The sequence below is a fragment of the Phacochoerus africanus genome, chromosome 9 (genome assembly GCF_016906955.1).
Source record: "Phacochoerus africanus isolate WHEZ1 chromosome 9, ROS_Pafr_v1, whole genome shotgun sequence".
Classification (NCBI taxonomy): Eukaryota; Metazoa; Chordata; class Mammalia; order Artiodactyla; family Suidae; genus Phacochoerus; species Phacochoerus africanus.
In genome coordinates this window covers 125,646,056-125,660,072 of record NC_062552.1, presented here as the reverse complement: position 1 = coordinate 125,660,072, position 14,017 = coordinate 125,646,056, and the positions used below count along the sequence as shown (strand labels likewise).

The 14,017-nt window shown below is 49.1% G+C and overlaps 1 protein-coding gene across 3 annotated transcripts in view; it reads right to left on the bottom strand.

Moving 5' to 3' along the window:
* Positions 1 to 14,017, bottom strand: part of TECPR2 (tectonin beta-propeller repeat containing 2) — a 102,831-nt gene that overhangs the window by 76,471 nt on the left and 12,343 nt on the right. For 2 of the 3 annotated variants that reach the window (XM_047795861.1, XM_047795863.1), the window contains exon 2: positions 3,943 to 4,247. In XM_047795861.1, coding sequence (XP_047651817.1) covers positions 3,943 to 4,161 — 219 coding nt within the window. In that variant the 5' untranslated portion in view covers positions 4,162 to 4,247. Of the gene's footprint in view, positions 1 to 3,942; positions 4,286 to 14,017 lie in introns of all 3 variants that reach the window. The other variant, XM_047795862.1, reaches the window with a different exon arrangement.

The following is a 14,017-nucleotide window of genomic DNA, read 5'->3' as shown; positions in this document are numbered from 1 at the left end:
TTTCCAAGAGTATCTTGACGATTCTTGACCCGTCACGTAGGTCAAGTTATCTTTCTGGTCTGTTCTCATGTATGTCACACCACGTATTCAACAAGTGCCCAGCATTTCTGCACTTGGTATTCGCGCCTCGCCGTGCGTTCCTTGTGTTTCTGGCTGTTAGCTAGGAAGAATTTCCTGTGTCTCTGTCTGCCCTCTCTCGCTAACTTGTGTAGAAGAAAGGTTTCCAAAAGCATTATTGTTCTTGTATGAAAACACACCAGGCTCTATGCACCCCATGAAAAGTCTGCTTGCTTCTTCTGTAACACAAGTTCACTTAGAAACACAGTCCTTCACCCACGCTACCTACATGGATGTATCAGAGGGTAAACTAACTTTTTTACTTACTTTCCCATAAAACCTTAGACTTTCCCTACACTGAACCAGGGTGCTGGGGCTGCAGCATAGGCCAGGGGCTACAGGTCCGATTCAACCCCTAGTGTGGGAACCTCCACATACCATGGGAGCAGCCCTAGAGAGACAAAAACAACACAAGACAAAACACTTTTTACCCAGGAAAACGATCTCTTGGGAAGGAAGGTGAAAAATAAAAATATTCTCAGATGAAGGACACCTAAGCGGATCTGCTCCAAAACAATTACCTCGGGACGCTGTTTAGACAGAAGAGAAATGATACCAGAAGGAACCCTGGCGCTTTAGCCGTAACCGCGGGATGCTACTGCTCACCTCCTGAGTTCTTTACACCACATTTGACAGTCAGCAAAAATTCTAACGTTGTCCGATCACGTTTCCAACGTGTGTAGATGCAGTGACACACGTGAGACGACACTAACACGCCGAGGGGAGAGGAAGGACCTACGTGGCATCGAGGGAACGCACGTGGTACGTTCTCCTCGCAGAGGTAAACTATCGAGTCTAAGTAGATTCTGAGGTGGTGCGTGTGTGCGCGCGTGTCTCCACCCTGTTTGGTATGGTTACTCCTTAGAGCAACCGCTACAAAAACCCTCTACAACATGGTATGGTAAAAATCACTGTAGACAGGAGTTCCCGTCGTGGCGCAGTGGTTAACGAATCCGACTAGGAACCATGAGCTTGCGGGTTTGGTCCCTGCCCTTGCTCAGTGGGTTAAGGATCCAGCGTTGCCGTGAGCTGTGGTGTAGGTTGCAGATGCGGCTCGGATCCCGCGTTGCTGTGGCTCTGGCGTAGGCCGGTGGCTACAGCTCCGAATGGACCCCTAACCTGGGAACCTCCATATGCCACGGGAGCGGCCCAAGAAACAGCAGCAACAACAACAACAACAGACAAAAGACAAAAAGACAAAAAAAAAATCACTGTAGACATAGCAAAATGGAATTTTTAAAAACATTCAAACAACTCACAGGAAAGCAAGAAAGGGGAAAAAGCAAGAAAATCAGAAGAAACAAACAGAAAACAAATGAAATGATAGACCTAAATCCAAACATGTCTATAATTATACTAAATGGAAATGATTCACGCATATCAATTAAAAGAAATTATTAGGAGCTCCCGCTGTGGCACAGTGAAAACAAATCCGACCAGTATCCATGGGGACGCAGGTCCAATCCCTAGCCTCACTCAGCGGGTTGGAGATCCAGCATTGTCCCCTACAGGTAAGACATCATTTTTCTCTGGCTACTTTTAAGATTTTTCTTTGTCTTCAATTTTTGGCAGTTTGGTTATGATGTGTCTGGGCATGGATTTCTTTGGTATATCCAGTTAGGGGTTCACCGCTGGATCCGTAAGTCTTCCTTGTTAAGTGCTGAAGTTAACGTGGGAGATTTCAGACATGTTAACTCATAATTATGGTTTAACTATGTGATGGTCTTAAGTGTTTAGGGAATTTGATCAGTCACATCTACAAGATAGTAATCAAAGAAATTTAATTTTCGTACAAAAAATGCAAATACAAACTCTAGAGCCAGCCTGTCCAGAGTCAGCCAGCGGTGCCCCCTCTGCCCAGCTCCCTCTGGCAGGTCACCTACCCTCTCTGTGCCTCTGCTGTCTCCCTGGTAAAATGGGGATGACAACCCATCTTCCTCATAAAGCTTCTGTGACGACAAAATGACTTAGCAGTATGGAAAGGTTTAGAATAATGCCTGGCACATAATAAGCGCTGTAGGTATGCTGACCATCTTTGCAGAGAGAGCGCGTAGAGCCCCGCATGGCAGGAGACAGCAGCCACAACTCGGTTACCTCTGCGGCGCTCACACAGGCCACGGACTCAACCAAGCATAGATATTAACTACATGGGTGAATGCAGGGGTCCGCCAATATCTCAGTGCCCAACAACAGCGACAACACACAGACATGCTGGACTTCACCGACGTATAACAGAGCCTGGGACCCCAGTGGCAGTGTTCTCTGGGAGTGACCGTGTTTCTGGAAGTGGCCGTGTTCTCTGGAAGTGACCATGTTTCTGGAAGTGGCCTTGTCCTCTGGAAGTGACAGTGTCCTCTGGAAGTGGCCGTGTCCTCTGGAAGTGGCGTGTCCTCTGGAAGTGACAGTGTTTCTGGAAGTGGCCGTGTCCTCTAGAAGTGACAGTGTTTCTGGAAGTGACAGTGTTTCTGGAAGTGGCCATGTCCTCTGGAAGTGACAGTGTTTCTGGAAGTGACGGTGTTTCTGGAAGTGGCCGTGTCCTCTGGAAGTGACAGTGTTTCTGGAAGTGACAGTGTTTCTAGAAGTGGCGTGTCCTCTGGAAGTGACAGTGTCCTCTGGAAGTGACAGTGTTTCTGGAAGTGACCGTGTTTCTGGAAGTGGCCGTGTCCTCTGGAAGTGGCCGTGTCCTCTGGAAGTGGCGTGTCCTCTGGAAGTGACGGTGTTTCTGGAAGTGACGGTGTCCTCTAGAAGTGACAGTGTTTCTGGAAGTGACAGTGTTTCTGGAAGTGACGGTGTTTCTGGAAGTCCGTGTCCTCTGGAAGTGACAGTGTTTCTGGAAGTGACAGTGTTTCTGGAAGTGGCCGTGTCCTCTGGAAGTGACAGTGTTTCTGGAAGTGACAGTGTCCTCTGGAAGTGACAGTGTTTCTGGAAGTGACAGTGTTTCTGGAAGTGACGGTGTTTCTGGAAGTCCGTGTCCTCTGGAAGTGACAGTGTTTCTGGAAGTGACAGTGTTTCTGGAAGTGGCCGTGTCCTCTGGAAGTGACAGTGTTTCTGGAAGTGACAGTGTCCTCTGGAAGTGACAGTGTTTCTGGAAGTGACAGTGTCCTCTGGAAGTGACCGTGTTTCTGGAAGTGGCCGTGTCCTCTGGAAGTGGCCGTGTCCTCTGGAAGTGGCGTGTCCTCTGGAAGTGACAGTGTTTCTGGAAGTGACAGTGTTTCTGGAAGTGACGGTGTCCTCTGGAAGTGGCCTTATTTAAGAGGTGCATGTTCTGGCAGCTAGCCAATATGGATCCTAATCCTTTTTCCAAAACAATTTTGACGGAATAACTAGAGATAAATTTGAGTCAGTCAGTCAAGGCACGTCGAGAAACAAGACGCTTTTAAAAACCACCCACTTTCAAAGTTTTCTATTGTGTGTTAAACACTGTAATTCTCTTTTAAGGAAAACCGAGATCTTTGGAGGCAGGAAGAAATTCAAACATCAACACTTTTAGTTATGCTCCCCCCAGGGAAAGCCGGCTCAGCGAAAGCGAACCCGACTAGTATCCATGAGGATGGGGGTTCAATCCCCAGCCTTGCTCCGTGGGTTAAGGATCGGCGTTGCTGTGGCCGTGGTGGAGGCCGGCAGCTGTAGCTCCGATTCGACCCCTAGCCTGGCAACCTCCACATGCCACACCTGCGGCCCTGAAAAAACAAGCCAAAAACCCAAAACCAACCAGCGGCTGTCACGTAGTTTGGGTAAGGCGCCAGGCCGTCGTCCAGCAAATCAGAGGTCAGCCACCCGCTCCGGGAGCCCCGCGGGCGCGGGCGTGGAGACGGCCGGGCTCACCTCGCAGTTGTACTTCTTCATCCGGTCGAGGCGGCGGCAGTACAGGTAGAGCATCCCGACGCTGCTGCCCACGGCGATGTAGTCCCCGCTGGCGTCGAGGGCCGTGAGGTAGACCAGCACGGAGCGGAGGCCCTTCTGGACCCTGGTGGGGATGGCGTTGAGGAGCGAGTACAAGGGGCAGAACTCTCTGAACGCCACGGGCCCCGACCCGGACGCCATGGCCAAGGCCTCGGCCGCGGCCTTCGGGCGGGAAGAGCGGGAGCTGGGGCTGAAGCACACGGCGCTGTACCTTCCAACGGCTGGTCCTGCGGAGAGGAAAGATGTCACGGTGGGCACGGAGGACCTGCAGGCGGGTTAAGCCACAGTGGGAGTTGATTAAACAGAGAAAGTGAGCCACGGGCCCTTAGGATTACTGCTGAGCATTTTATTCCATTTTATTTATTTTGTCTTTTTGTCTTTTCTAGGGCCACTCCTGCAGCATATGGAGGTTCCCAGGCTAGGGGTCGAATCGGAGCTGTAGACACCAGCCAACACCACAGCCACAGCAACGCAGGATCCAAGCCATGTCTGTGACCTACACCACAGCTCACAGCAACGCCGGATCCTTAGCCCATTGAGCAAGGCCAGAGATCGAACCTGCAACCTCATGGTCCCTAGTCGGATTCGTTAACCACTGAGCCACAACGGGAACTCCCTTCTGAGCATTTTAAACACAAAACACACGTCAACACGTCCCCAGGATGCACATTGTGACAAATGCTGTGGAGGGAGAGTTGGGAGGAGTGTTACAAATATTCAACTCTTACCCACTGCTCCTGCTCTCAAGTAGCTCATGATCTTGCCAAAGAGGCAAAAGAAACTGTGCAGAGACACAAACCCGATGTGATGAGGCATTCACCTTCGGGTCCCAACGAGAGGGGGAGAGCAGCGGGGACTAGCACGTGGAGGGAACCCCACTGGGAACAGCCTGAAGGCGGAAGCCCGCCCAGAAGGACAGAAGGCCGTCAAGACACGGCACCAGGAGAGCCATGAAGCGATCCCGCCCTGGGAAAACCCTCACTGCGCGGAGGCCGCCCACAGCCCCTCCTCCCCGGTCCACACCGACGGCCACACCACCTGGGGCTCTGCCCACAGAGCCTCCCTCGATAAAGACACTCAGGCCTCACCCTCTCACCCTGCGTGTTACGATGCAGGACGCGCTCACTCGCCTCTGTAATCCTCACCCCACTCCCCCCCCCCCCCTGCTTTTTTTGGTCTACTGCTGTTTTTTAGGGCTGCACCTGTGGCAGACGGAGGTTCCCAGGCTAGGGGTCTAATCGGAGCTGTAGCCACTGGCCTACGCCACAGCCACAGCCACGTGGGGTCCGAGCCGTGTCTGCGACCTGCACCACAGCTCACAGCAACGCCAGATCCTTAACCCACTGAGCAAGGCCAGGGATGGAACACACAACCTCGTGGTTCCTAGTCGGATTCGTTTCCACTGCGCCAGGAGGGGAACTCCCCACTCCACTTTCAGATGAGGCTCCTGAGGGCCAGAGGGTGAAGGACTTGCTCAAGACCACACAGGCGTGACCTGGCCCTCCCAGCCCCAAGGCCTCTGCACCCCCACAGCCACGGCGCTCCCCCAGCAGCTCGAGGTGGACGCTCTGTACCCGATCAGGCTGCAGGCGCAGTTCAGCCCTTTAGGCCTATGGAGGCTTGCAGGTCCCTCCAGCAGAAACGCCCTGGGATGCTGCATCTACGGTCCCCTTGAACGGGGCTTCTCCTCCGACAGACTTCCAAGGTCTCGTGCAATAAGCTCACCCAGCTCCTTCTCCCCTCAGCTCCCTTCCCTGGCCGCTCCTTCCTCCTGGATGCCCTTCCTCCAGGCGTCACTCAGCTTTTGCTTCTTCTCAACATGTAGGTCTCTGCTAAAATGTCCCCTCCTACAGGAGGCCTCGCCTGACGACCCCCCTCTGTGCCATGCCCTCCCCGTCGCTGCTGGCCCCCTGCACGCTGGGCTGTAGGCCCACACCTGCCTCACTTACCCCCCCGGCCCCTGGCCCCCATAGGAGGGTCAGGCGCGTCAGAGGGACTCACTGGACAAATGGAGGAGTTATGAGACCGGACAACTTGCAAGGAAGGAATGAGTGACAGGAATGGAAGAGAAGCAAAATACTCTTTCTCTGAGGTGGCCCAGATCAATGCCGGAACAGAAATCCTCCAGCTCCGCACAGCACATCCAGTTTTCCAAGCATTTTCAGATTCCTATTTCTCTTCTTCTTTCTTCTTCTTCTCTTTTGGCCGCCCCTCAGCACGTGGAGTTCCTGGGCCAGGAATCAGATCCAAGCCGCAGTCACAACCTAGGCCACAGCTGCGACAACACTGGGTCTTTAACCCATTGCGCTGGGCTGGGGATTGAACCTGCGTCCCCGTGCTCCCAAGATGCCGCCAGTCCCACTGCACCACAGCGGGAACTCCAAGACTCTTACTTCACTTGACAGGCACAGGGGATGAGACAGACAGTGGGGGAGGCAGGGTGACTCATGAGCACGTTTCCTGATGGGAAATCAACAGCAGTAACCGCGTCCCTCCGCGAACACCAGCGTCACCCTCTTAGCAGAAGCCGAAGCGCCGAGAGGCTCAGAAACGTGCCTGGGTCACAAGTGTGAGGCACCTAGTAAGTACAAGCGCAGTTTCGACGGTGGAGGTTGACTCTGCCCAGAGCCGCAGCGCACACAAATGCACGCGTCCCGGAGGGCAGGACTGCCTGGCAGGGGCGGCAGCCACGCCCCCCAGCCTTGGTTTGCGCACGTGCTCCAGAGACGGGGCAGGAGGCGCGAGCCAAGAGAAAATGCAACGGCTCCCAGGCCAACTCCGGCGAGAAGAGCCACAGTCAGACACCCTGGAAAAGCGTTTTCAGGAAATGGGGGACACTCAGGCCAAAGCAACAAGCAAAAGTGCAGTGACAGTCACAGCGAATGCACGCCGATGTGGCACAAAGTCATTAGACCCGCACGAGAACAACGGACAAGGAAGGCACCCGGGAGGTCACCGGTGACAAGGGCTGGTCTCATCTCGACGTGCCTCCTGCGGCTCCGAGCACAGGGCGGCACAAGAGCCGGAAAAGCTGTTGCCCCACAGGGGTGTGCACAGCGACACACCCGCGCGCCGTGACTTACGTAAGGCTTTTAAACCAAAAGGTTACTTTTATAACCGCTGCTTGAAATTTCAGTAGAAAGACCGGGACTGACTGACGCCAGATAAAGGAAGACTAAAGCAGAGGGGAAAGCAGCTAACTCTCCAGGTAGAAACGCGGTCTATACTAAAAACAGTTACAAATGTTCACTATCAAACGTTTAGAAAAAGAGAAACGTACAAAGAATGAAATGAGAGTCGCTCGTAACCCCCCTGCAGAGACACGCTTCATAGAGAGACAGAGGCCGCAGACACGTGTGTGGACGCCCAGGTTTTCGCCCAATGAGTACATCCCGAGCACCTGCCCCGTCACCACCCATCCCCTGGAATACGATGCCAATACTCGAGACTCGGAAGCCGACATCTTCTCCAAGCGCTTTAATTCCTGCTTCGCCTGAGATCCCCAGGGAGAAGCGGGCGCACCGCCAGGGGTCCTATTTTCAAAGTCTTTTTTTCCTCAGAGTAGCTCTGTCAAACTACGGCCTTCAGATTCAAAAATTCATTCACCTGGTTTGATACTATTCACCAAGAGCTGCTCGATCCCTGCACGGAAGGGGCTCTAAGACGGCCGTCTGCTGAGAAGGGGGCCGAGGACGCGCCCTGAAACCGCCTCTGCAGGGGAGATGAGACAAGGTGCCCATCTGAGGTGGACAGCACAGCAGGTCAGCGTCCTGGAACCATCTCCTTGGCACGATCAATGATAATACAACGCAAAGCAGCTCACACGCCAAGCTCAGTGAAGGACTAAAAATTACCGCAGTTCCGTGGCAGGTATGCGGGAGCACAGTCAAATCTTGGATCAGATCCGTGTAAGCCGGCATCCCGGCATCCATCCCTGACTCTCCCGCTCCCTCGCCTTGTTCCGTCAGCTCTATCACCAGAACCCCCACAGGGGGCCCCTTCACCTGAGCTGCCGCCCTCACACCCGCCGCCTAGCCCCTGCCCTGTCCCGGTAACAGCTGCTCTCCAGCTCCCTCGCCCGCCCCGCCATCCGCGCTCTCGGACTTGCTCAAAATGACAAACACTCCGTGTTCCAAAGGTCGACCCACAGAATGGGAGAAAATATTTGCTAGTCACATAGCTCCTCGAGGACTTGTATTCAGAATACATAAAGGAATTTCTTTTTCTTTTCTTTTTTTTCTTTTTTGCTTTTTAAGGCCTTTTTTGTGACACGTGGAGGTTCCTAGGCTAGGGTTCGAATCAGAGCTGCCGCTGCCCGCCTGCGCCACAGCAATGTGGGATCCGAGCCCCGTCTGCAATCTACACCACAGCTCACGGCAACGCCAGATCCTTAACCCACTGAACAAGGCCAGGGGTCGAACCCGGATCTTCATGGATACTACTTGGGTTCATTACCATGAAGCCACAACAGGAACTCCTCCATAAAGGATTCTTAAAACTCAACGATAAAAAGATAATTTTTATTTTATTACTTTTGGCTGCCCCTGTGCCACAGCAGTGACAACGCCAGATCCTTAACCTGCTGAGCCACCAGGGAACGCCAAAACATAATTTTTAAGGGGGCAACAGCTCTGAATAGTTGTTTCTCCAAAGACGATATACGAATGGCCACTAAGCAAATGAAAAGATGCTCTTGACCGTCAATCCCCAGGGAAGCACCAAACAGCACCGCAATGACATACCGCTCTCCACCCACCACGAGGGCTGATGAGTGTTAACGAGGGTGGGAAAACTGGAACCCCCACACCCTGCTGGTGGAAAACAAGAGGAGGCACTCACTGTGGAAAACCTGGCAGTTCCTCAAAGGGCTCAACATAGAGTTAGCACACAACAAGCCAGCAATCCCACTCCTAGGTACGTGCCCAAGAGAAATGAAAACACAAAACTTGTATACAGATGTTCGTAACATTACTGTTCATGAAAACCAAAAAGGAAACAACCCAACTGTCCACTGACCGAAGAACGGATGAACAAAAACGTGGAGTAACCATACAATGGCACATGCCACTCACGATAAAAAAGCATGAAGTGTTAACACAGGCTGCAATACGACCAACCTTGAAAACACTACGCCGAGTGAAAGGAGCCAGACAGGCCAGCCCACGTGTGGGATGATTCCATTTATATGAAATAAGCAGATGTCCAGAACGAGCAAACCTCAAGGGACAGAAAGTGGATCAGCCTCGCCTCGTGCTGGGAGAGGACAGTTGCCAAAGAGTACTGGCTTGATTTTCAGGCAGTTGGAAAAGTCCTAAAATTGTACTGATGGTTGCATAACTCTTCGAATATACAAAAAAAAAAATGAATCATACACTTTAAATGGGTAATATGTAATGGTATGTGAATTTTCAATGAAGCTATGACCAAGAAAAAGGAAGAATCAGCTCCCCAACTCCATTGAGTAAACCAGGAATAGAGGGGAACTTCCCCAACTTCATAAAGAATATCTACAAAAAACCCAACACTTGGAAGTTCTCTTGCGGCAGAGGGAACTGGCATTGCCTTAGCTGTGGGGCAGGCTGCAAATGCACCATGGGTTTGACCCCTGGGCCAGGAACTTCCATGTGCTGCATGTGTGGCTTAAACAAACAAAGAAACAAACAAAAACACAACATCCTACTTAAGGAAGAGAAAGGCAAAGCTTCCCCGCTAAAATTAGGTATAAAGCAAGGATGTCCTCCTCTCCCAACTCCTTCATAACATGGTGCTGGAAGGGACAGCTAACACAAAAAGACAAGGAAATAAAAGGTATACAGACTGGGAAGGAAAAAATGATTTTTATTTGCAAATGACATGTTCACCTCTGTGGAAAATCCGAAAGACTCAATTAAAAAAACTTCCTGAAACTAATAAGCAATTACAGCAAGGTTGAAAGATTAATATATGAAGGTCAATCAGTTTCCTATACCAGCCACAAACAAGTGAAACAAAATTTTTTTTTTTTTTGCTTTTTAGGGGCACACTTGAGGGACATGGAAGTTTCCAGGCTAAGGGTGGAATAGGAGCTGCAGCTGCCGGCCTACACCACAGCCACAGCAACACAGGATCTGAGCTGCATCTGTGACCTATGCCGCAGCTTGTGGCAATGCTGGACTGAGGAAGGCCAGGGTGGAACAAGAGTCCTCAAGGATACTAGCTGGATTCCTAACCTGCTGAGTCACAGTGGGAACTCCAACAAGTGAAATTTTAAATTAAAAATACAGTATCATTTATAGTCACATCCCCCAAAATGAAACACTTAGGTATATATCCAACAAAATATGTACAAGAACTATTATATGAGACACCTCCTGCAGCTCACTATCAAAAAAACCCAAACAACCCAATAAAAAAATGGGCAGAAGCTCTAGATAGACATCTTTCCAAAGAAGACATAAAATGGAAATGCTATAAAATTGGGTTGTGATGATTACTGTACAACTATAAATGTAATAAATTCATTGAGTAATATAAAAAAATACTGCGATAAAAAAAGAAGACATACAGATGGTCAAAAACACATGAAAAGATGTTCAACATTACTCGTTATTAGAGAAACGCAAATCAAAACTACTATGAGATACCACCTCACACCAGCCAGAACGGCCACCATCAAAAAGTCTACAAATAGGAGTGTGCCAAGCGGTGCTTCTCCACACGTCCTGAGCTGAGGTGTCCAGGAAGAGCTGTTTCACACAAGGAGGTCTGGTCTGGAGGGCTGAGTGCGAGACCTCCCTGAGCAGGTGAAACAAGGCTAAGCACAAAGGATAAGAAAAGGCTCCCATCATCTTATAAAAAACAGGTCTTAGAGTAGGCCCTCTGCAGAGATGGGATTAAGAAGGCAGGATAGGAGGACTGGAGCTCAACTTCTCTCCTAAAAACAACAAAATTCACAACCAAATGCTGAGCAATCTCCACCCAAATGGACCGGAAACCTTCAAAAAGATACCCTGCTCCAGAAGACAAAGAGGAGGACACATCAAGAGGCAGGAGGGGTGATTACACAATATAAGCAACCCCTTACCTCCCGGGTGGGAAGCCCCACAGACAGGAAAGTAACTGGTTCAGAGACTCACCTACAGGAGTGAGGGTTCTGAGCCCCACATCAAACTCCCACGTGTGGGGATCTGGCACTGGGAGAAAGAGCCCCTGGAGCATCTGGCATTGAAGGCCAGTGGGGCTTGTGCGCAGGAGCTCCACGGGACTGGGGGAAACGGAGACCCCATTCTTAAAAGGCACACACAGACTTTCACGTGTGCTGGGTCCCAGGGCAAAGCAAAGTCTCCATAGGAATCTGGGTCAAACCTGACTTCAGTCTTTGGAGGACCTCCTGGGAAAGCAGGGGTGAATGTGGCTTGTTGTGGGGGAAGGACATTGGAAGCACAGCTCTCGGGAATGGTCATCAGTGTGCCTTTCCCTGGAGGTGGCCATTTGGGGAAAATCTGGCCCCACCCATCAGCACTGAGAAGCCCCAGGGCAAACAACAGTCCAGGTGGGATCACAGCCCCACCCCTCAGTAAACCAGCGCCTAAAGACCCCCCAGGCACACAGCCATCTCCAATCTCTTCCAGAGACAAAGCCCCACCCACCAGAGGGATTAGAATCAGCTCCACCTGCCAGTGAGCAGGCACCACTCCCTCCCATCAGGAAGCCTACAGCAAGCCCCGTACCAACTTCAGCCACAAGGGGGGGCAGACACAAGAAGTAAGAGAGGCTACAACTCTATTATCTGTAAAAAGGTCACCACACCAAAAACCTACAAAAATGAAGACAGAGGACTATAACTCAGATGAGAGAGAAAGAAAAAACCCCAGAAAATCAGCTACGTGATCAGGAGATTCTCAGCCTCCAGGAAAAAGACTTTAGACTGTTGATGCTGAAGACGATGCAAGACATTGGAAATAAACTGGAGGCAAAGATGGATAACTTACAGGAAACACTGAGCAAAGAGATACAAGATATAAAACGTAAACAAGAAGAGATGCAAAATACAATAACTGAAATTAAAAACTCACTAGAAGCAGCCAACTGCAGAATACAGGGGGCAGAAGAACAAATAAGCGAGGGGGAGGACAGGTTAGCGGAAATCACGGATGCGGAACAGAAAAGAGAAAAAAAGATTGAAAACAAACGAAGAGAGTCTCAGAGAACTCTGGGACAACGTGAAACACACCAACATCCGTATTATAGGGGTGCCAGAAGGAGAAGAGAGGGAGAAGGAGAGACAAAAAATATTCCAAGAGATAACAGCCAAAAATTTCCCTAATGTCGGAAAGGAACCACTCCCTCAAATCCAGGAAGCACAACGAGTACCATACAAAATAAACCCAAGGAGGAATACCCTGAGACACATACTAATCAAACTGACCAAAATTAAAGACAAAGAGAAAATATTGAAAGCAGCTAGGGAAAAGAAACAAATAACATACAATGAACCCCGATAAGGTTATTGGCAGATTTTTCAGCAGAAACTCTGCAGGCCAGAAGGGAGTGTCATGATATACTCAACATGATGAAAGGAAAAAACCTCCAACCAAGGTTACTTTACCCAGCAAGGCGCTCATTCTGGTTTGAAGGAGAAATCAAAAGCTTCACAGATAAGCAAAGCCTAAGAGAATTCAGCAACGCTAAACCAGCTTTACAATAAATACTAAAGGAACTTCTCTAGACAGAAAAAAACAAAAATACGACAAATGATAAGGCTCACCAGTAAAGGTATATATACAGTAAAGATACAAAATCATCCACGCACAATTATGCCACCAAAATCAGAAATCATGAGACGAGGTGGGTACAAATGCAGAACGTTGGAGACGCATTTGCAATTAAGAGACCAACAACTTAAAACAATCTCATATATATATGTAAATTCTTACATCAAAACTTCAGAATAACTGCAAACCAGAATACAATTGAAACACACACAAATAAAAAAAATCAACTCAAATACACTAAAGATAGTCATCAAACCACAAGAGGAGAGAACAAGAAGGGAAGAAAAAAGAGCAACAAAAACAAATCCAAAGCAATTAATAAAATGGCAATAAGAACATACATATCGATAATCACCTTAAATGTTAATGGACTAAACACCCCAACCAAAAGACATAGATTGGCTGAATGGATAGAAAAACAAGACCCATATATATGCTGTCTTCAAGAGACCCACTTCACTTCTAGGGACACATACAAATTGAAAGAGCATGCAAGAAAATATTTCACACAAATGGGGATCAAAAGAAGGCTGGAGTAGTGATACTCACATCAGACAAAATAGACTTTAAAATGAAGAATATTTTACGGGACAAGGAAAGTCACTACCTAATGATCAAAGGATCAATCCAAGAAGACATAACAATTTTAAACATCTACGCACCCAACACAGGTTCACCACAATATATAAGGCAACTGCTAACAACCTTATAAAAGGAGAAATCGACAATAACACAATAATAGTGGGGGACTTTAACACCCCACTTAAAGCAATGGACAGATCATCCAGACAGAAAATCAATAAGGAAACACAGGCCCTGAATGAAGCATTAGACCAGATGGACTTAATAGATATTTATAGGACAGTCCATCCAAAAGCAACAGAATACACATTCTTCTCAAGTGCACATGGAACGTTCTCTAAGATTGATCACATCCTGGGCTACAAATCCAACCTCCGTAACTTTAAGAAAATTGAAATCATATCAAGCATCTTTTCCGACCACAACACTATACGACTGGAAATCAACAAGAAAAAAACTGCAAAAAACACAAACACATGGAGATAAACAACATGCTACTAAACAACCAATGGGTCACTGAAGAAATCAAGGAGGAAATTAAAAAATACCTAGAAGCAAATGACAACAAAGATACGACACTCTAAAACCTATGGGATGCAGCAAAAGCCATTCTAAGAGGAAAGTTTATAGCAATACAAGCCACCTCATGAAAAAGCTCAAAT